Raw genomic sequence first — 22,712 nt, 5'->3', positions numbered from 1 at the left:
ATTTGATGCCAGTATTAATAAATAATAAGACTTCATTGATAACTATTGTTACAGTTATGGACACACGAAGACCTAATAAGCATTTTTCATACACGTTTCTTCTGGTCATATTTGGTAAGAACCTCACAAAGGTAAACTAATAACATTTCTGTATTATTGTGTCTGCATCAAACTTGCACATACCCCTTGAAGCGGTTCTTCCTGGAGAGCGTGTTGAAAAGGAAAAGAATTACACAGAATCACTCGAGAGAATACACGCTATACTGGTTCTGCACAACATACTACAATTGGAGAAATAAATCACATATAGGGTGAACTTCACAACACATGACAAAACCAATCAACAGAATATCACAGGACTGATTACAGCAACACAAAATGTGCAAAACACAACTAATGAATATTCAGTTTGAACCACGAACGCCACATACACCGCAAAGTACGACAACAAAACACAAATCACTTGGGTTCACCATAAACTACCAGGAAGGATGACTGGACGAGGCAAGCTAGAGGAACGGTACCTCATGGAGCTTCGCAAAATCTTGGTGAGAAAGCTCCTCGCCACATCGGTTTCTGACGGCATTGTACGTGGCGACACAACGTCAACCATTTTAGCTCTAATAGGCGGCGATTGAAGGATGAAAAAAAGGGAAAAGGAGCAGGAGAACATGTTGGTATTAAATTATAACAATCAAAGAATTATACAAATAGTTTAGCTGTTGAATCAGAAGCAGAAACCAGAGAAGTTGGGCACCAAATAAAAACCAATCAGTGTGCTCCCAGATGACGTCTGAACTTTAACTTTACAACCAGGATGTAGGTGTTTGGTTCACCTGCTTTGTTAGGATGACCAACCAAAACGTCTAACGGGTCTAGCAGACAGGCGTTTAGTGATGAAGGAACACATTTCACTGGCTGCTGGATCTGATGCCTCGACTGTGAAGGGCTTTCACAAGAAGACGGAGGCAGCTCTGTCACCACCATATGGCCTCGAGCAGAGCTGAGCTGCTTAGCTTTCGGATGCCCGGAGTGAAGCGAAATCTCACCCCAAATACCAAAACGCTGCTCGACGTCCGGCTGATTCATTTATTCCCCTCAAAGACACAGAAGCTTTCAGTGCTGAAACGATAATTCGAGGTATTCCATTACTAAAATTCTGAATCCAGACCGAGATTTCATCCTATAGGGATCCAGGCCTATAATACCATAAATTATAAGTTTAAATTTGACGGGACACTTCTATTTTAGCCTAACTTCTATTTTATTTCTAGTGTACAATACCCCTGTACTATACTATATATGTACTATACCCCTGTACTATACTATATATGTACTATACCCCTGTACTATACTATATATGTACTATACCCCTGTACTATACTATATATGTACAATACCCCTGTACTATACTATATATATGTACTATACACCTGTACTATACTATATATGTACAATACCCATGTACTATACTATATATGTACTATACCCCTGTACTATACTATATATGTACTATACCCCTGTACTATACTATATATGTACAATACCCCTGTACTATACTATATATATGTACTATACCCCTGTACTATACTATATATGTACTATACCCCTGTACTATACTATATATGTACTATACCCCTGTACTATACTATATATGTACTATACCCCTGTACTATACTATATATGTACAATACCCCTGTACTATACTATATATATGTACTATACCCCTGTACTATACTATATATGTACTATACCCCTGTACTATACTATATATGTACTATACCCCTGTACTATACTATATATATGTACTATACACCTGTACTATACTATATATGTACAATACCCATGTACTATATCGTATATGTACAATACCCCAGTATTGCTGTAACGGCAAGCACAGAATCCGATTACTGGATTGATCGCCAGAATAATCAATAGAATACTCGATTACTAAAGTAATCAATAGCTGCAACCCCAGAAGCTTTAATGTTTGATGAACTAGATGGAAGTTTCTCAAGTTCAAATGCCAGTCAGAAGTGAAATACCTCGCCCAGATGAGAGTTCACCTGCCCTAATTGAAACTTTAACCCTGCCAGGCCACGGTGGAGACGCTGCATTCTTTCAGCCAAGGAATGCAGGGAGGTATTTCCCCTCCCTGCCGTACCCTCGCTTCAACTAGGACATCTTTATTTGGCCATCTCCCAACGTCTGCAGTCACTGTGATGGAATAAAGGAAGTCTGACGCCTTCTGTCATCTGGTGTCGACAGTAGAAATACGTAGCTCCTTCCTTCCGACTTGTTTTTCATGTTAACAGAGTGTTAATCTCATTGTCTTTAACCTTTACATACTGTTCATATTTTAGAAGAATTCCCTCATAGTAAGCGTCTACACCAAATTTTAGACTACAGATCTATTTAGAAGGTTTAAATAGCCCAATGTCACAATAATAACAAGAAAGCTCTCAGTGAGCGTAGTGCTCCGCCAAGGCTGTTCATTCCCCCATATGGCATTGTCAGAAATGCAGCATATTTTTTCGGATAGAAATGCAGCATTTCATTATTATTGTTACTACCGATAATCAGAAACCATGGCACTATAGAATGTTTCCATTTGATATAGATGTACACACAAAAAAAAATTACCTGAGCACAGGCGTGTGTTATGCATGTGTACGTTATGTACGGATACTGAATTGCGTGACCTACAAATGTGTAAATTACTCTTATAAAGGTCTGCTGATCAGTTAATCATTTTTTGCAAGGCTTTGTTTTGTTCGTGTTAAAAGAACTGCTCCCTCCATGCTTTTATTTTGAAGGTTTTTTTGTTTTTTTTTTAACGTTATGGGACTTTATTTTTGGCACCATTCTCACAGCACAGGAAGTGTTTATCTAAGATGCGGTTTCTTGACATGAAGAAGAGCATGCGAAAAGTCAGAAAATTCATGTAAGTATCAAAGGAAAACTCAGAAACACCCCCACAATTTAATCAATTGTTTCTTGTGTCATTTCTGATGGATAAGTCCCAATAAGTCAGTAGTAGAATCGCAATCGTGATCGTCAGCAGACAGCTGATGCAGTGTTCACTTGTTGTCATGGTTACAGTGACACCATGCCAGCCGTTATCTCACAATGATACAGGAATCTTTAACAAATCCGTGGATCCAGACTATAAGCCGCATCACTGCCAAAATCTAATCACTTGGTCCTTGTGTCATTTCTGACCTTCCCTGAAAGTTTCATCCAAATCCGTTGGTCCGTTTTTGAGTAATGTTGCTAACAGACAGACAGACAGATTCACAGATTCACAAACGTATGCTGATTGTCACATAACTCCACCGCAGTAAATATATGGCTAATCCTTAATAAATGTTTCACAAGTTTTACAACAATCATTTTAGGAGAAGCCATAATGATTTAAATATATTGTACTAAATTTGAAAATGGCATGAACATTTTGGAACTGTTGGAATTCATAATACAACCATGTTTAATCATTGCCACCATTAAATGCTGCTATATCATAACAAATCATAATTATGAATATGCGGGGGTCTCGACTTCGGACATCCATTCCTACGGCGCAACGTAACGCGATGTTTGCCGTAAGTCGGAACTCACATCAGTACCTGTGTCACTCACCTACGCTAACTCAGTGGTAAAATCATAATCTAGGACATAAGGTCCGCTTCGCTCGCCAACTAGTTTCTGTGCATAATTTGTTTTAACGTCGCAAACGACGTACATCGGAATGACGGAACAAGACTTCCTTAATAACTTTATGGGAGATGGCGACGTAACCACGAAACGCCGTAGGTCGAGGACGTCGTAAACCGAGGACCTGCTGTGTTAATTCAACATTAACCACTTAGAACACCAAACAATAAATAATAAAACGCTTATTTCACAGTTTCAAGATTCCCTAAAACCACTGTTTTCCTCCATTTGAGCCACACTGGTAGATGTAAAATCCATCTCAAGCCAAAACAGCCTCAATAATTTTGTAAAATTCTTGTGTATTTTGGGTCATTTTTGGAAAGTTCATCAGATTTCAGGCTAAAAGAAAGACGTTTAAGGTGTTTTTACTGCTGTCTGATGTCAAAACGGGTCAACAGTATGTCAGGGTTAATTCCAAAGTAAGGCATGCAGCTAAGAAATAACAAAGGAAGGGAAGATATTCTAATACAAACAGTGTCTAGATGTTCTAATGTTTGTTTTTGAGTTGCAGAAATAAGAAAAGAAAGTCAAAGAGCTAAAAATGTGACATAGTTATTCAAAGTTTGTTCTTCTTCTTTGGTGCTTTTGGGGCTTTTTAATGCTTTCTAGGTCAGTAGAGTTTAGACAAGAACTTTGAATGTGGAAATAAACTGCTGGAAATCAATTAAACCTGAAATGCATGGATTTTTTTTTGCTTGCCTGCACTAAAAACAATTAAAAATCCAGATTTTGCAGTCTTACTATTTTACCTTAAGGTTAGTGTCAAGGCAGGCAGTGCTTTCTGGGATTTTTTTTCCCATGAACTTTCAGCTCTGCATCAGCTCCTCTTTTGGTCTTTAAAGGAAACGACAAAACTTCCCCACTAATCCTAAATACAGCGTCAACGTCAATCCAGGATTTTCTAATAATAAAGCATTTAACCCTCCTGTTATGTTGTGGGCCAAACTGACCCATTTCAAAATGAAAAAAATCTTTAAAAATTGGCCAGTTTTAGTTTACTTTGTGGTCATTTTCAGTCTATTTGTGGGTGTTTCTAGTCTATATATGGTCATTTTCAGTCTCTTTATAGTAATTTTTAGTCTATTTAAAGTAATTCCTAGTCTGTCTATGGCTATTTTTTGCTTCTTTGCCAACTGAAGTGACTTAGGGGCCATTTTTATTGTATTTGTAGTCGTTTTCAGTCTATTTGTGGTCATTTCTAGTCTCTTTGTGGCTGTTTTTAGTCTATATATAGTCATTCTCAGTCTCTTTGTAGTCATTTTTAGTGTATTTGTAGTAACTCCTCATCTGTCTATGGCAATTTTTGGCTTCTTTGGCCAATTTTCGTCTATTTGTGGTCATTTTTATACTATTTGTAGTTGTTTTCAGTCTATTTGTAGTCATTTTTGGTCAAATTGTGGTTGTTTCTAGTATATCTGTTGTCATTTCTCATCTATTTGTTGTCATTTCAGTCTCGGCGATTATTCTAGTCACTCTGTAGTCATTTCTAGTCTATTTATAGTAATTCCTCGCAATTTCTTTAGTTTCTTTGGCCAGTTCTAGTTCCTTTGTGATAATTTTTTGTTTATATATAGTCACTCTCAGCCTCTTTATAGTCATCTTTAGTCCATTTGTAGTAACTCCTTATCTGCCTATGGCAATTTTTGGTTTATTGGGTCATTTTTAGTCTATTTGTGTTCATTTTTAGTCTATTTGTGACAGTTTTTAGTCCATATATAGTCACTCTCAGCCTCTTTATAATCATTTTTAATCTATTTGCAGTAATTACTCGTCTGTCTATGGTAATTTTTGGTTTCTTTGGCCAATTTTAGTCTATTTGTGGTCATTTTTATACTATTTGTCTTCATTTTCAGTCTATTTGTGGTCAATTTGTGGTCGTTTTCAGTCTGTTTGTGGCAGTTTTTAGCCTATATATAGTCATTCTCAGTGTCTTTATAACCATTTCTAGTCTATTTATAGTAATTCCTCCCAATTTTTTTCGTTTCTTTGGCCAGTTCTAGTTCCTTTAAAAGTTTTTTTTTTTTTAATGGCAAGACCTCATGTATGCATGCAGTTAAAGAGTAGTTTCAACTATTGAACCTCAGGGTTTGCTTTGAGTCTCTGCTCTTTGTTTTCAGCCCACTGAGAAGCTTTCCTCGGTAGATATTCCCATCTTTGAAGTTGAAATCCACCTTGGATGTCCCACATCATCCCTCAAATACACAGTATTTGCCCTAAACGAGCTAAAAACGACAACACGACGCAGCACAAAGTGGTCGACCTCCTTCCCCTCCCGCTGTTCAACCACGACACAAAAAGTGAGAGTTGCGTCGCCTCACAACACAATGGAAATGCAAATGTGTGTTTTTGTAAAGCGCTGAGGGGTCTATTGTCAGGGGATACAGCTGGTCTGTCACAGATATTCCACTGTTTGCTCCCAGGAAACGTGAGCCGGACGCATGAAACTGAACACACAGCTGACCCAGCTGGCGTCCGTCATGCAGTAAAACAAGAAATACACACTTATCCCAGGACTGATTACTGAAAGTTACCGTGTACATGACAAAGTAAGCACGCCGGAGCCACAAAATAAATGTAAACAATGATGAAATTCAACATATTATTAGTATTTTAGTGTAATATAAATTAGAATTATTCTTCTTGCGGTCGTATTTGGTCTGTTTCCAGTTGTTCATAATGTCTTTCAGTTGCTTAAAGTCTATTTGTGGCTGTTTTTATTCTATATACAGTCATTCTAGGTTATTTTAGAGTCACTTTTAGACTATTTGAACTCATTTTTGGTCAATTTGTGGTCGTTTCTAGTATATTTATTGTCATTTCAGTCTCTTTGTGATCATTTCTACTCTATTTGCAGTAATTACTCGTCTTTCTATAGCAATTTTTTTAGTTTCTTCAGCCAGTTCTAGTGACTTTGTAGCCATTTTTAGTGTATTTGTTGTCATTTTTGGTCAATTTGTTGCCATTTCTCATCTATTTGTTGTCATTTCAGTCTCTTTGTGGTCATTTCTAGTCTATTTATCGTAATTCCTCGCCTGTCTATGCCAATTTTTTGCTCCGTTGGTCAATTTTAGCTATTTTGTGGCAATTATTAGCCTATTTGTGGTCATTTTTGGTCAAATTGTGGTTGTTTCTAGTAGATTTGTTGTCACTTCTCATCTATCAGTAGTCATTTCAGTTTCTTTGTGGCTGTTTTTAGTCTATATGTAGTCATTCTAAGTCTCTATAGTAATTTTTAGTCTATTTATAGCAATTCATCGTCTGTCTATGGCAACTGTGGTTTCTATGGCCAGTTTTAATCTATTTGTGGTCATTTGTGGTCGTTTCTAGTTATTCTTCATCTGTCTATGACTATTTTTTGTTTCTCTGACCATTTTTAATCATTTTTAATCTGTATATAGTTATTCTCAGTCTCTTTATAGTCTTTTTTAGCAATTCCTCGTCTGTTGATGGTAATTATTCATTTTCTTTGGCCAGTTGTAGTTACTTTGTGGCCATTTTTAGTCTATTTATGGTCATTTTTGGTCAATTTGTTGTTGTTTCTAGGATATTTGTTGTAATTTCTCATCTATTTGTTGTCATTTCAGTCTCTTTGCAATCATTTCTAGTCACTCTGTGGTCATTTCTAGTCTATTTATAGTAATTCCTTGTCTGTCTATGGTCATTTTTTAGTTTCTTTGGCCAGTTCTAGTAACTTTGTGGCCATTGGTAGTCTGTTTGTGGTCGTTTTTGGTCTATTTGTGGTCATTTTTAGTCTATATATAGTAATTTTCAGTCTCTTTATAGTCATTTTTAGTCTATTTATAGTACTTCTTCATCTGTCTATGGCTATTTTTTGTTTCTTTGGCCAGTTCTAGTTACTTGGTGGCCATTTTTAGTTTATTTATAGTCGTATTCAGTCTGTTTGTTGTCATTTCTACTATATTTGTTGTCAATTCTCATCTATTTGTTGTCATTTCAGTCTCTTTGCGATAATTTTTAATCTAATGTTGTCATTTCAAGTGTGTTCAGTATTTTGTTAGCTATTTTTTACTGGTGTTCGTCAATTTATAGCTATTCTCAAACTGTTTGTGATCATTTTTGGTTTACTTGTAGTCACGTCTACACTTTTTGTGGCTGCAACAAAATAAGAAAAGTACATTTGCCAAAAGAGGACTCTTTCTGACATTAAGAAACTCATAGACAGCACAAAAAAAGCAATCTTCTCAGCATTGTTATGTTTTCCAATGCAGAAACAAAGAATTAGATATAAAGAAACTGCTATACTTTTAGTAAAGAGATAAACTTAAAGCAGCTCACGAGGAGATATCTCTACCTAAAACACCCTTTACTTGACAAACACAGAAAAAAGCAGTATTTACAACTATTTAAAGCTCTTTTCACTCCAAATCAACATTACTCAGTCTAGTTCTAGTTCCAGTAAGGACAGGTTGAAACAGTGGCGCTGCAATGGCGGATTTTATCGAAGAAAATTCAAGGCTAAACGAGCAAAGCGTGCTAACTTACCAACTATCTGAAACAGTTGGCTGCTTCTCCTCAGCAGCCTCCTTCAAGAACAAACAAAAAGAAAAGGAAAGCTGCAGTGTTATATCGGTACTCCCATCAGTCTGACAGCAGAGAAAACTCTGAGGAATCTGGTAATTCCTCCTCCTCCTCCTCCTCCTCCTCCTCCTCGTCCACCCAGGACGAACAAACACTCCACCTTGTGCTGCAGGAGATTTCCTCGGGGATTATAAAGGCGGATTTGAATCGAGGGGGAGGAGTTATTGTCCCGTCCTTGCTGTAATCTAGTGTTTGGGCTGTAAGTGGCTGCTGCGTAAACACCGTCACGAGAGGGAAAAGAGATTAAAAGATTCAGGTCATAAAATGCAACAGAAACCTTTTTTTTGGTTGCCAAAACATTATTTAAAATGGTTTCTAATAGCATTTCACAAGCTCCTACATCCACTCTGTGCCATAATAGGACTCTTTAAAACTAGAACTCGTGTATATTTTGGTTTATCTTCATTTGAAATGTTTGCATCGTCATCTATGAACTGAAAATTTCCCTGCTGTGGGATTAATAAAGGCTTAACTTATATATATATAAACACCGTTTGACCAACAAGTGGTTCAAGTTTTTGACTCAGATTCTTATTTTGTACGTCTGACACCTGATACACGTAAAAAGATTGAAAATGACAAAAAAATTAGACAAAAAACAACCAAAAATGATTGAAAGTGACAAAAATTAGATAAAACACAGTGAAAAGAGACTGAAAAATTCCAAAAAATGGGCAAAACACAACAAAAAGACACTGAAAATTACAAAAAAAATTCCCAAAACACAACAAAAAAATTGAAAATGATAAAAATTAGACATAGAAACAACAAAAAGAGATTGAAAATGACAAAAAATACACAAAACACAAGAAGAGATTGAAAATTACAAAAATTCGACAAAAAACACCAAAAAGCTTGAAAATGACAAAAAATGAGACACAAAGCAACAAAAAGCTTGAAAATGACAAAAATTGAGACACAAAGCAACAAAGATTGAAAATGACAAAAACTGAGACAAAAAGCAACAAAAAGTAATTGAAAAATTACAAGAAAAATAGGCAAAACACAACAAAAACACATTGAAAGTGACAAAAAATTAGAATAAAAACACCCAAAGAGATTTGAAATGACAAAAATTGAGCATCAGTTACCATGGAGATCTAGCTCTGCAGCATCAGTTACCACAGAGATCTAGCTCTGCAGCATCAGTTACCACGGAGATCTAGCTGTGGAGCATCAGTTACCATGGAGATCTAGCTCCACAGCATCAGTTACCATGGAGATCCAGCTCCGCAGCATCAGTTACCATGGAGATATAGCTCTGCAGCATCAGTTACCATGGAGATCTAGCTCTGTAGCATCAGTTACCATGGAAATCTAGCTCCACAGCATCAGTTACCATGGAGATATAGCTGCACAGCATCAGTTACCATGGAGATCTAGCTCCGCAGCATCAGTTACCATGGAGATCTAGCTTCGCAGCATCAGTTACCATGGAAATCTAGCTCCACAGCATCAGTTACCATGGAGATATAGCTCCACAGCATCAGTTACCATGGAGATCTAGCTCCACAGCATCAGTTACCATGGAGATCTAGCTCCACAGCATCAGTTACCATGGAGATATAGCTCCACAGCATCAGTTACCATGGAGATCTCGCTCCACAGCATCAGTTACCATGGAGATCTAGCTCCACAGCATCAGCTACCATGGAGATCTAGCTTCGCAGCATCAGTTACCATGGAGATCTAGCTCCGCAGCATCAGTTACCATGGAGATCTAGCTCCGCAGCATCAGCTACCATGGAGATCTAGCTTCGCAGCATCAGTTACCATGGAGATCTAGCTTCGCAGCATCAGTTACCATGGAGATCTAGCTTCGCAGCATCAGTTACCATGGAGATCTAGCTCTGCAGCATCAGTTACCATGGAGATCTAGCTTCGCAGCATCAGTTACCAGTTACTGAGTTTTTCTGGAGAAAAACTCAGAGTTTAGGCTGAACATCTCGCTAACCCACTAATCTTGCTCTGTAGTTCAGAACTCTGCTGCCTTCAATCATGGATTCATCTTGGAAGCAAAAGCACATTCCACACTTATGTTGATGCAGTTTCTATTTACGTCTATTTTTCGGACATATTTTTCTATTTATAGGACATATTTTTATAGTTTAGATTTTTAGGACATATATTTCTACTTACGCTTATATTTTCAGGGCACATTTGGATAATGCTTGATTTTATTCTGGTGGACGTTTAGCTGATTACACATCACTCTGTTCCACTTCCTCCGTCATGTTGCTGATTCACCAGCTTGCAGAAGCCCAAACAGCAGCAGCAGCTCAGTGGGCCGATCTCGCCCCACCGAGCTCTAAACACACAATAGAAAGTGCCAGCGTCATCACAGCTGGGCTTATCAGCGTGTCACCAACAAAAAAAAAAAGAAAAGAAAAAAGAGGTGCAGAGAAAAGTACAAACTAGCATGAACATGATCCACATCTGGAACATCTGGCTTTGCACCGCTACTTTACCACAACATTTTATTTCAACAAAAAAAATGACTAAAAATCATCAAAACGACAAAAATATTTATTTCTTAGCCCATTTTTTTAAATTTGGGGTTTAGTTTTTGTCAAGCACAAGCAACATTTTTGCTTCTGAAATGGTCCAAAGAAATAGACGTCTGTGTTTATGGTCATTTTCAGTTTCTTTCTGGTCATTTTTTTAATGTATTTATGGACATTCTTTGCCTTTTTATGGTAATTTACAGTTTTTTTGGTCAGTTCTAGTCTCTTCGTGGTCATTTTTTGTCAATTTGTGGTTATTTTAGGTCTCTCTGTGGTTGTTTCTGGTCTTATTGTGGTCGCATTTTGTGTATTTTTTTTAGTACTCAGCCAAGAATAAGATAAAGAATGGCAATTTGCAATATAGAGGAGTGTAAAAAAAGTTAGAAAAGTAAGGAAAAACTGAGGGAAGTGAATGTTTATGTTAAATACGAGGCTGTAAATCTCCACATAAGCTGATCTTTAATGACATTAATGCCAGTTAATGTGTTTATAGTACAGATTTATGAGTTTTAAAGGATTTATCAAACTTTGTGAGGTTGTGGAAATATTAAAAAAGATTATCTGTGCACCCGTATTTAGTGAGAACGTGCATCTTTTTTTGTTTTAAGACTAAAAATTACAAGATTTCCTCTGAACAGCTTCCAATGAAAGTCTTAAATGTCGTTTTCAGGATTTCTGTGGCAATTTTTCTCAGTTTCTTGGATATTTTTTGTCAGGTCTCATCTATGTGTTGTTATTTTAGTCTCTTTGTGGTCATTTCTAGTAAGTTCAGGGACAAATTTAGGCTATTTGTTGTCATTTTCAATCTCAGTCTAACCATTTACAGTCTATTTACTATTTCCCAGCTGTTTGGGGTCTAGTTGTAAATGTTTTTCATCAATTTATAGTTATTCTCAATCTCTTCATGATCATTTCTAGTCACTTTGTGGTCATTTTTGGTCTATTTGTAGTCATTCCTTCTCTGTCTATGGTAATTTTCAGTTTCGTCTGTCAGTTCTAGTCTCTTTGTGGTCATTTTTGGTCCATTTACCAATTTTTTTTTCAATCTCATTCTGGTCATTTCAAGTCATTTTTGGTCTCTTCATGCCTTTTGTCAATTTACAGTTATTCTTGTGGTCATTTTTAGTCTATTTGTAGTAATTTCTCATCTGTCTTTGGTCATTTTTTAGCTTGTCTGACAAGTTGTAGTCTGTTTGTGGTCATTTTTAGTCTATTTGTCCACATTGTCAAACTCATTCTAATATTCTACAGTGTCATTTAGCAGACATTATTATCCAAAGTGACGTACGCCTGAGAGTAGATACAACACAAGTAAGGATCTAGTCAGGAGAAAACAACCTGGATAAGAGCCATAAAACAAAAAAATCAGGTCATTTCTAGTCACGTTTGGTCTCTTTGTGGCTGTTTTTCATCAATTTATAGTCAGTCTCAGTCTCATTGTGGTCAGTTTTGTTTGATTTGTTGTGATGCTAAGACTTAACACACATTTAAACACATTATATGCACAGATTTAAACTCACAACATCAGTTTACCTGCACTTATGTCATCCGCTCAAGATGAATCTTTAGGATATTAAAAACAAACAAAACACGACTTTTAAATGAGTTTGCAGCCGACTCTCTAAACATTTAAAACCCTGCCGTTATCTCAACCTCATCCACGGCTTCCTGATCTAATCCCACTTGTCAGGGAACCGAACGACTCAATCAGAGGGTGAGAAATTCAAAGAGAAACACCAGACACGGTAGAAGAGGAAGTACCTGGAGGTCTTCTGTGTGAGTCCTAAAAGCCAAACATGTCCAGGGAGAGGGAAGACAAACAGATAGCGGCGCCCACTCTGAGCTTGTTGGCCAAAGCCCCTGAAAACAATGGGCTCTGCTGATATGGCCTATCCCACTAAGCAGAGTCGACTCACCTAGGCAACATGGACTGTACCACTCTTCCTGCAAAGCGGGGGAGGACGCCCGGGCTGCAGCGGCTCTGAGGGCGACTCAACGGCCTCTCAAGGCGACTTTTTAAACTCCTCGTCTCGACTGGAGGCCGGCGTTCGCCTTCCAAACCCCTCAGAACGAGCGTTTCCTCAGCAGAAGCCGTTTGCCGACCGTCGGTCCACCTTTCCCTGCCGTTGACTCGACCCGCTCAGCAAAACCCTGAGCCCACGCCTGTGGCTTTGCAACCAGTAATTGGATTCAAGCCTTAAGACTCTGCTGCCAGTTAGGAGACGAGTATATAATTCTGACAGGACATCAGTGACACATGTAGTAAAAGGATATTCTGACAGAAAGGCCTGCAGAAAACTACAAGAAGAAGAAGAATAGCTGCACTTATTTCACGTTGGAAGGCACCAAAAGCCACCATGAACATGATAGACAGACACAGACAAGAACCAAAATAAATACAAGTAATGTCTGTGGGCATTTTTTACAATTTCTTTTGTCAGTTCTAGTCTCTTTGTGACTGTTTTTCATCAATTTATAGTCATTTACAGTCTATTTGTGGCCCATTCTGGTGTCTTTGTGGTCATTTGTAGTCTTTTTGTGGTCATTAATAGTCTTTTTGTGGTAATCTTTAGTCTTCTGTGGTCCTTTGTAGTCTTTTTATGGTCATTAAAAGTCTTTGTAGTCTTTTTGTGGTCATTTGTAGTCTTTTTGTGGCAGTTTTTAGTCTTTTTGTGGTTGTTTTTAGTCTTTATGTGGCTATTAATAGTCTTTTTGTGGTCATTTGTAGTCTTTTTGTGGTCAATAAATGTCTTTGTAGTCTTTTTGTGGTCATTTGTAGTCTTTTTGTGTCCGTCTTTAGTCTTTTTGTAGTGGTTTTGAGTATTTTTGTGGTCATTAATAGTCTTTTTGTGGTAATCTTTAGTCTTCTGTGGTCCTTTGTAGTCTTTTTATGGTCATTAAAAGTCTTTGTAGTCTTTTTGTGGTCATTTGTAGTCTTTTTGTGGCAGTTTTTAGTCTTTTTGTGGTTGTTTTTAGTCTTTATGTGGCTATTAATAGTCTTTTTGTGGTCATTTGTAGTCTTTTGTGGTCATTAATAGTTGTTTTGTTGTCCTTTTTAGTCTTTTTGTGGTTGTTTTTAGCCTTTCTGTGGTCATTTATGGTGTGTTTGTAGTCATATCTACTCTCTTTGTGATCATTTTTAGTTTCTCAGTGGTCCTTTTTAGTCTATTTGTAATCCTTTTCAGTGGATTTGTTATCATTTTTATGATTTTTGAGGTAATATTTGTAAGTTTCTAGCATATTTTTTGTCACTTCTCATCCATTTGTTGTTTTTTCAGTATCTTTGTGATCGATTCTAGTTGCTCTGTGGCCACTTTTAGCCTATTTATAGTCATTTATAACACCAAAGGTTTGTTTTTCCAGCAAAAATCTAAAGATACTTCGATAGTGATGTCATTAAACAGAGAAAAGACAAAGATGTAAGAACATCCACAGGCAAAAGGGTAAAGGGACTAAATACATCATGTTTCAGCTCCATCAGGATCCATAAAAGTCGTGAGGATGTGCACCTGCTGGAGGTTAGTGGACTCTCCCAGTAGCTGGTCTGAGGTGGGACTCCTCTCACTCTAATTTACGAATCATTATCTGCACTCTGAAATAACGGCGTTGGCCTGAGCTCAGCTGCCTCCACAATAAAGCCTTTTGTTTTAGCCTCAGGAGCAAACAAGCAGCAAGAGGCCCATGAGTCAGTCTGGGTCTGCTTCAGCCGACACCCCGAAGTCATGGTTGCTTCTAGTCTGTCTGGTCGTTTTCATTCTATCTGTGGTTATTTTCAGTCTCTTTTTGAATTCCATTTTTGCTAATTTGTACTTTTATTGTCCTAGTTTGATTCTGGTCCATGTATTTTATCATGGGCAAAGTGGCAGAGTCTTAAAGCTTGAATCCAGTAACAGCAAAAAGACTAAAAATGACCACAAATAAACTCGAAACAACCACACAGAGACTAAAAATGACGACACAGAGACTCGAACCGACCAAAGAAACTGAAAACTATCACAAACACACAAGGAATGGCTTCAAATAGACTAAAAAAATAAATTAAAAAATTCATGGAATTCATGGAAAACAGCCACAAAGACAGCAAAAATGACAAGTAAATAGACTTGAAATGACCTGATTGAGATTATAATAACACAAATATCATGGTTATGGTGGCAGACTCTTAAAGCTTCAATCCAACAATGACAAACAGACTAAAAATGACCACAAATACAATAGAAACTACCACAGAGAGACTAGATACAACCAAAAAGAGACTAAAAATTACCACAAAGAGAACAGAACCAACCAAAGAAACTGAAAACAACCATAAACAGACGAGGAATGGCTTCAAATACATTAAAAAATGACCACAAAGAGACTAAAAAGAACCACAGAGAGATGGAGAATAACTGTAAATTCATGGAAAACAGCCACAAAGACAGCAAAAATGACTATCAAATAGCAAATAGACTTGAAATAACCCAACTGAAATTAAAAATAATGACAAATAGACTAAATGTGGCTACAATGTGACTAGAACTGACGAAAAAAACTGAAAATTACCATAGACAGACAAAGAATGACTATAAATACACCACAAATGACCACAAAGAGATTAAAATTGACAACAAAGACTGAAAATGACAGAAAATGACTGCAAATTGATGGAAAACAGCCGTAAAGAAACTAAAAAAGATGAGTAAATTGTAAATATATTTTAAATAACCTGATTGAGACTAAAATAACACAAATATCATGGGTATAGTGGCAGACTCGTAAAGCTTGAATCCAATAATGACAAACTAAAATGACCACAAATAAACCAGAAACTACCATAGAGAGACTAGAAACGACCAAAAAGAGACTAAAAATGACCACAAAGAAGTCCAAGGAAACTGAAAACGACCATAAACAGACAAGGAATGGCTTGAAACACATTAAAAAATTACCACAAAAGGACTAAAACTGACCACAAACAGACTGAAAATGACTGTACATTGACGGCAAACAGCCTCAAAGACACCAAAAATGACTAGCAGATTGTAAATAAACTTCAAATAACCAGATTTGGTCTAAAAATAATGGCAAATAGACCAAAAATGATGACAAAATGACTAGAAATTATCACACAAAGACTGAAAAAACAACAATAGATGAGAAATGACAACAAACAGACCAAAAATGACCACAAATGGACCAAAAACAACCACAAATAGATTCTTTGTGATTAATTTTGGCCACAATGTCGTCATTTTCGTTCTTTTAGTGGCTATTTTTGGTCTATTTACAGTCACGCCTTGTATGTCGCTGGTCATTTTCAGTTTCTTTGAGGTCATTTTTAGTCTATTGTTACCATTTTCGCTCTGACTGTGGTTGATTTTGTTCATTTGTTGTCACTGTCAGACTCTTTGTGGTTTTGTCTGATTCTTTTTGGGGTCATTTTCAGTCTATTGTTGTCATTTTCAGTCTCTTTCTGGTCACGTTCACTCTATTTGTATTGATTGCTGGAGTCGGTGTCTTTTTTTAGTCACTTATGAGCACAATGCTTCTTCTCTCTACAGCTGTTCAGGTTCCTTTCTGTCACTCGTCGTTAGACTCAAGTTAAGAAGACGCGTTGCAGAGTTCATGGATTTGACCTCTGACCTCCTGATGACTGAGGAGGTTGTTATTTCCTCTGACGCCCAACAAACCATGACAACGCTGGTTTGTTGAGCCAACACCGCAGAACCGTGACCTACTTTGTGAGACAAGAAGACAAACGCATCTTTTCTCAAACTAAAGGTATCAAAAGAAGTCCAAACCTTCGAACCACCAGCGTCAGGGTCTTGTGGGAGCTCTTCACCAGGCAGATGGCCTCCTGACGAGAGCCGCTGAGGGGAACAGCATTCACTCTCACCATCTCATCACCGGCCTGGAGACGGACCGCCGCTGCCACACTGCCCTCCTCCACCTGGACAACAAGATCCTGTTAACATCGTCTCATTAAACACGTTAGCTCCAACCAAAGAATCTGAAAATTACCACAGACAGACGAGGAATGACTACAAATAGACAGAAAATGGCCACAAAGGGACTGAAAAGACCACAAATAGAGTAGACATTACTTCAAATAGATTAAAATGACCACAAAGACACGGAAAATCACTACAAATAGCCTAAAAATGACCAGAAAGAGACTAGAACTGACCAAAGAAACTAAAACAACAACAGACAGATGAGCAATGACTACAGAACGACTACAATTGGCCACAAAGAGATTTGAATAACTACAAATGTAATAGAAGCTACCAAAAAGACACCAAAACTTACTACAAATAGACCAAAAGTCACCACAAAAAGACCTGAACCTGACCAAAGAAACTGAAAACGAACAAAGACAGGTGAGAAATACTACAAATAGACTATAAATGACAATGAAGAAACTGATAATGACCACAAAGAGATGAGAAATGACCACAAACAGACTAGAAACTACCACAAAGAGACTGATAATGACCACAAAGAGGGTAGAAATATCCATGATGAGATTAAAATGATCAAGAGGAGAGTAGACATGACTGCCAAAAGACCAAATACTATCATTAAGAGAGTACAGGTGTCAATAAATAGACTATAAGTGACCACAAAGAGACAAGAACCGACCAAAGAAACTGAAAATGACCAAAGACAGATGAGAAATGACCACAAAGACACTAGAACTGGACACAAAGAGTCTGAAATAACAACAAATATATTAGAAGCTACCACAAGAGACTGAAAAGACCACAAAGAGACTAGAACCAACTCAAGAAACTGAAAATAACAACAAAGCCACACATTCCTTGTCTGTCTTTGTGACAGACAAGGAATGACTACAAATAGACTAAAAATGACCACAAAGAAACTGAAAAGAGAGTAGACAAGACATGATATGACATAAACTAAAACTGACCACAAGGTGACTAAAACTGACCAAAGAAAGCAGGAATTACTGAAGAGAGATGAGAAATTACTAAAAAATAGACTAAAAATGACCACAAAGTGACAAGAAATGACCACAAAAAGACTAGAACCAACCAAAGAAACTGAAACCGACCAAATACAGATGAGAAGTTACTACAAATAGACTAGAAATGACCATAAAGAGACTAAAAATGGCCACAAAGGCACTGAAATAACAACAAAATATACTAGAAACTACCACCAACAGACTGAAAATGACCACAAACAGATTAGATCCTGCTAACATCGTCTCACAATCACATTAAACGTGCTAGCTGCGATCGCTAATGTTGGTGTTGATGGTGGGCACAGCTGGGGTTTTGCAGAGCTTTAGATGTGCTAAAAAAACCAATGTACAGGGGATAAATGTTCATGTAACATGCCTGGATCAAGAATTTAAGCCGGCTGATAAAACAGGAAAGGAGTTAGAAATAAAAACAACACTAACTACACAAAAATCTGTCATTTTTAAGGTTTGGAAACTTGTCCCTCCTGACCTTGTGGTGGCTGCAACCTGAGAGCTCTGATGAATATTTAAACCCTCTACCACCTGTAATCTGAGGTATCTGGAGGTGCACCACTCCATGTTAGCTGCAGTTCACACCAGCATCGACGGCAGATGGACAAATGTCTTTAAAAATTACCAGGCAAAGAAAAGCATCAAAACTATGAGGGTTACAGGTTCAATTCCTCAAAAAAATAATCTCCAAATGCTCATTCAAATCATAGCTACGGTGTTAAATAAAACTCTACCACGACCACTCATTATTCCATTAGAGGTCCAAATGTTCACCTCAGGTGTAACATCTCACACTGTGCTGGTGTTTGGATCAGAAAACATACGTTGCCCTCTGCTGCTATAATTAAAGCTCAATAATTCAAACTCAGAGAGGCTTTAAATTCTGCACCATGAGTGTGACTGGAATTAAAGTTTGTGCTTCCCTGCAGGCTGTCCACCCTTTGCATTCAGTATCTCCACTAAACGACTAGAATTAATCACAAAGAGAATGAAATAACTACAAAGAGGTGAGAAGTGACAACAAGATACTAGAAACAACCGCAAAGAGAGTAGACATGACTACAATTTGACCAAAAATTACTACAAGTAGACTAAAATGGCCCCAAAGAGACTCATTCAACAACAAATATGCTAGAAACCACCACAAAGACACTGAAAATTACAACAAATAGACCAAAAATGACCACAAAGAGACTAGAACCAACTAAATAAACTGAAAACAGCCATAGAGAGATGAGGAATGACTATAAACACACTAAAAATGACCATAAAGAGCCTGATTATGACCACAAAGAGACTAGAACTGGCCAAAAAGAAACTGAAATAACAACAATTATACAAGAAACTACCAGAGATTGAAAATTACTACAAGGAGTCTGAAAATGACCACAAACAGACTAGAACCGACCAAAGAAACTGAAAACAACCACAAGCGAGTGAGAAATTACGACAAATAGACTAAAATTGACCACAAGGAGACTAAAACTGACCAAAGAAACCAGGAATTACTGAAGACAGATGAGAAATTACTACAAATAGACTAAAAATGACAACAAAAAGACTAGAACAGACCAAAGAAACTGAAGACAGCTATAGACAGACGAGGAATGACTACAAATAGACTAAAAATGACCACAAAGAAACTGAAAATGACCACTAAGAGACTAAAACTGGTCACAAAGACACCGATAGAACAATACATTTATTAGAAACTACTACAAAGAGACTGAAAATCACTACAAACAGATTAGAAATTACCACAACAGACTAGAACTGACAAAACAAACTGAAAACAACCATAGATGGAGACGAGGAATGACTACAAATAGACTAAAAATGACCACAAAGAGCGTAGAAATAGCCACAAAGAGACCATCGGTCTACTAAAACTTGGCAACAGTGAATAACAAACTCTTATCCAGTAACTTTCAAAGCATATTTTTTGATACTAAATAAGTCAGCGTCAGATAATACAAGCTATCTGACTATTTCCTGAACTTTTACAGGACTAAAACGACAATAATCAGCAGGTTCATCAATAGTGTGATTATGAACTGATGTTTTCTATCCGGTGTGGGGCGTTACCTTGGTGATGAGCAGGGGTTCTCGGTGCTCGGTGCCCCCCCTCAGGGTGAAGCCCCAGGGGGCTTTGCCTCGCAGCAGCACCTCCACCAGCTCCTCCTCATCCTCCTCTTCCTCCTGCTGCCTCCCTCTCCACCCGTCCTCCTCCATCAACCACCTCATCCTCAGGTGGTCGTCCACGGCATCCATGACGCCTCCGGACCGGCGGGATCCATCAACATCGGCTCACCCTGGAGACATGGAGCGATTCGTACGACTTTTATTCACTGCTGATGAGTTTCAGTAAATTCTAGTACATTCTAGTCTGTTTGTAGCTATTTCTAGTCTATTTGAGGTCATTTTTAGTCTATTAGTAGTCATTTCTCTAGTCATCCTGGGTATGTTTGTAGGTGTTTCTTGTAAATTTATAATCATTCTCAAATACTTGGGGGTCATTTTCAGCTTCGTAGTGATCATCTTTTGTCTCTTTCTACACAAATACATTAGCAATGTACAAGAAACATTAGTGACAACAGGAGGTTTGATTGCCACAGAAACATCCTGCTAAAATGGGGATAAGTGTGTTATTTAATGAATAAAAAAGACATTTTTGTCAAACATTTATCTGTTTCAGCCTCTGAAATGTGCATATTTGCTTGTCGACTGTCGTACTGAGTGAATAAATCCGGGTTTTAAAATGTTTGTCACACAAAACCAACATTTTATAGAACAAGTCACTGGATGATTGGGAAAATAACTAAGACTGATCAACAACAAAAACAACCATGGGTTGCAGCATTAGGAATAAGTACGACACTGTTGAAATACTTACAGCTCAGAAAAATGAGCTATCAATTTAAAAAATATATTATTTTTTACTAAATATACGACAATGTGTAGTCACAACAACACAATAAAACAGCAGATGAAGTTAATTATAATGAAGCTATCTATGATTTAAAGCACCAACAACGGACCTGAATCCAGTTAACGTCATGTGTGACTAATTTTAGCAAGTTTAACTTACTTTAAAGGCTGTTCTTCGGGCAAAAGCTCTCGACAAACCTCCCAGAAGAAAAGCAGACGTGGTCTCTGCTCCGACAGGTGAGCAGCTCTGCGTCACTCCGACTTCATGTTTTCATTTAATCCTAATATTAATAAGAATTTCTTGTCTTTCTTAGCGCTGTTCCACAGAACTTTCTTCCTCCTCGGACTCTCTCTGAGGACCTTCTGCCGTCTCATCACCGCAGCTCTCCGTTATCTTCCGCTGCTCTCACGTTTCTTCCGTCCTCACCTGAGCGGTTGATGATGTCACCGCGCCACCTGGCGGCGACGTGCTGCGTCACCGGCGTGATTGTTGCCTTCAGGTGCTTCCGTAAACTTCACCGTTCCTCTATCTATCTATCTATCTATCTATCTATCTATCTATCTATCTATCTATCTATCTATCTATCTATCTATCTATCTATCTATCTATCTATCCATCTATCTATTTGCCTTTCTTTTTTCTTTCTCTCTTATTTCTTTTTTATCTTGATTTTTTTCTTTCTTTCTTCATCTTCCATTTTCTTTTTTCTTCCTTCCTTTCTTGTTCTTTTATTATCTTCCCTTTTCTTTCTTTCTTTCTTTGTCATTATTTATCTTTAATTTTCTTTATCTTCCTTGTTCTTTTTTCTTTCTTTCTTGTTCTTTTGTTATCTTCCATTTTCTATCTATCTATCTATCTATCTATCTATCTATCTATCTATCTATCTATCTATCTATCTATCTATCTATCTATCTATCTATCTATCTCATTATCTTTCTTTTTCTTATTTATCTTAGTTTTCTTCTTGTCTTTCTTTCTTTCAGGTGTTCAGTGCATCATGGGAAAGCATCTATCTATGCTTTGTATGTTGGCAGCCAATAAAGAGGAAGTCACGTCTCTGGCTAGTTCCTGTTTTTCTTCTCACTGCAAATTTTTGGATTGGCTGCAGTTTTTAGAGAGTTATAAAGACAGCTTGATGATAAGGAATTACAACAATCCAGCCTCAAAGTCACATATCCATGGGCTAGTTTCTCAGCATCACTGTGAGATGGGATGTTCTGATTTGGCCTAGTTTTATGTGGGAGCTAAAGGACATATGCTGGTGGAAAATAAATGAGGTTACTCGCAGTAGAGATGGAGGCCAAGGCAATACCATTCAAAAGACCTTTCTGGTCTGACAGTGTGTTTCTAGGGGGTTCAGGGACAAATTCAGAAGAAGAAAATCACAGATCCTCCAGGCGTGTTTGTAGCTGGAGTAGATGATATGGTCCATCTGACTTCTTTGATAGGTAAAGCAGGGTGTCGTCTGCGTAGCGGAGAACAAAGAGCAAAGTTTACATCCTCAGCTCATTGTAATGATGTTTTTCTGAGGAAAAGACCAGGATGTGGCACATTGTGTGGAGACTTAAGAATGTCTTCATGTAGGAAATGATCCTGCTCCTCATCTCTGGATATTTCCTGAAGTTCTCCTCCAGCTGAGGGTCAGTGAATGAACTCTGACCGCCGAAAAGGATGTTTCATTTAGTTACTATTAGCCTAGTACAGGTGTAGAAGACATAATCTCTTGGACCTTAGTTGACTGCATCACATGTCAGCTAAGTTGCCATAGTTTACCAGCTAAATCTGCTAAAATGCTTCCAGAATCAAAGTCTCTTAGAGTTTAATGTCCTCCCAAAGGCTTCCTGCTACAACAAACCTGAACACAAACAAAGCTGCTGGATGGCTTTTTAACATAAATAAAATTTCTCAGATAAAAGACAACGCCTTCCACTGCAGCTTCCAAGTACGCTGACACAGGAAGAGAAGAATGCAGCTGTGCCAGATA

General features: G+C 37.6%; 1 protein-coding gene across 7 annotated transcripts in view; it reads right to left on the bottom strand.

Annotated features, from left to right (window-relative positions):
- Positions 1-21,245, bottom strand: part of LOC111574756 (protein Shroom2-like) — a 37,634-nt gene extending 16,389 nt beyond the window's left edge. The window contains exons 1-4 of one of the 7 annotated variants that reach the window (XM_055008653.1): positions 20,888-21,245; positions 19,885-20,111; positions 16,601-16,749; positions 184-201 (exon numbers count right to left, since the gene is read on the bottom strand). In XM_055008653.1, coding sequence (XP_054864628.1) covers positions 184-201; positions 16,601-16,749; positions 19,885-20,070 — 353 coding nt within the window. In that variant the 5' untranslated portion in view covers positions 20,071-20,111; positions 20,888-21,245. Of the gene's footprint in view, positions 1-183; positions 202-524; positions 621-8,217; positions 8,260-10,452; positions 10,587-12,578; positions 12,703-12,733; positions 12,859-16,600; positions 16,750-19,884; positions 20,112-20,887 lie in introns of those variants that run through there. The other 6 variants (XM_055008654.1, XM_055008655.1, XM_055008656.1 and 3 more) reach the window with 6 other exon arrangements.
- Positions 21,246-22,712: the final 1,467 nt, after the last annotated feature.

This window comes from Amphiprion ocellaris, chromosome 24 (genome assembly GCF_022539595.1).
Source record: "Amphiprion ocellaris isolate individual 3 ecotype Okinawa chromosome 24, ASM2253959v1, whole genome shotgun sequence".
Taxonomy (NCBI): Eukaryota; Metazoa; Chordata; class Actinopteri; family Pomacentridae; genus Amphiprion; species Amphiprion ocellaris.
Note: the sequence above shows the minus strand (reverse complement) of the source record. Positions and strands in the feature narration are given on the sequence as shown.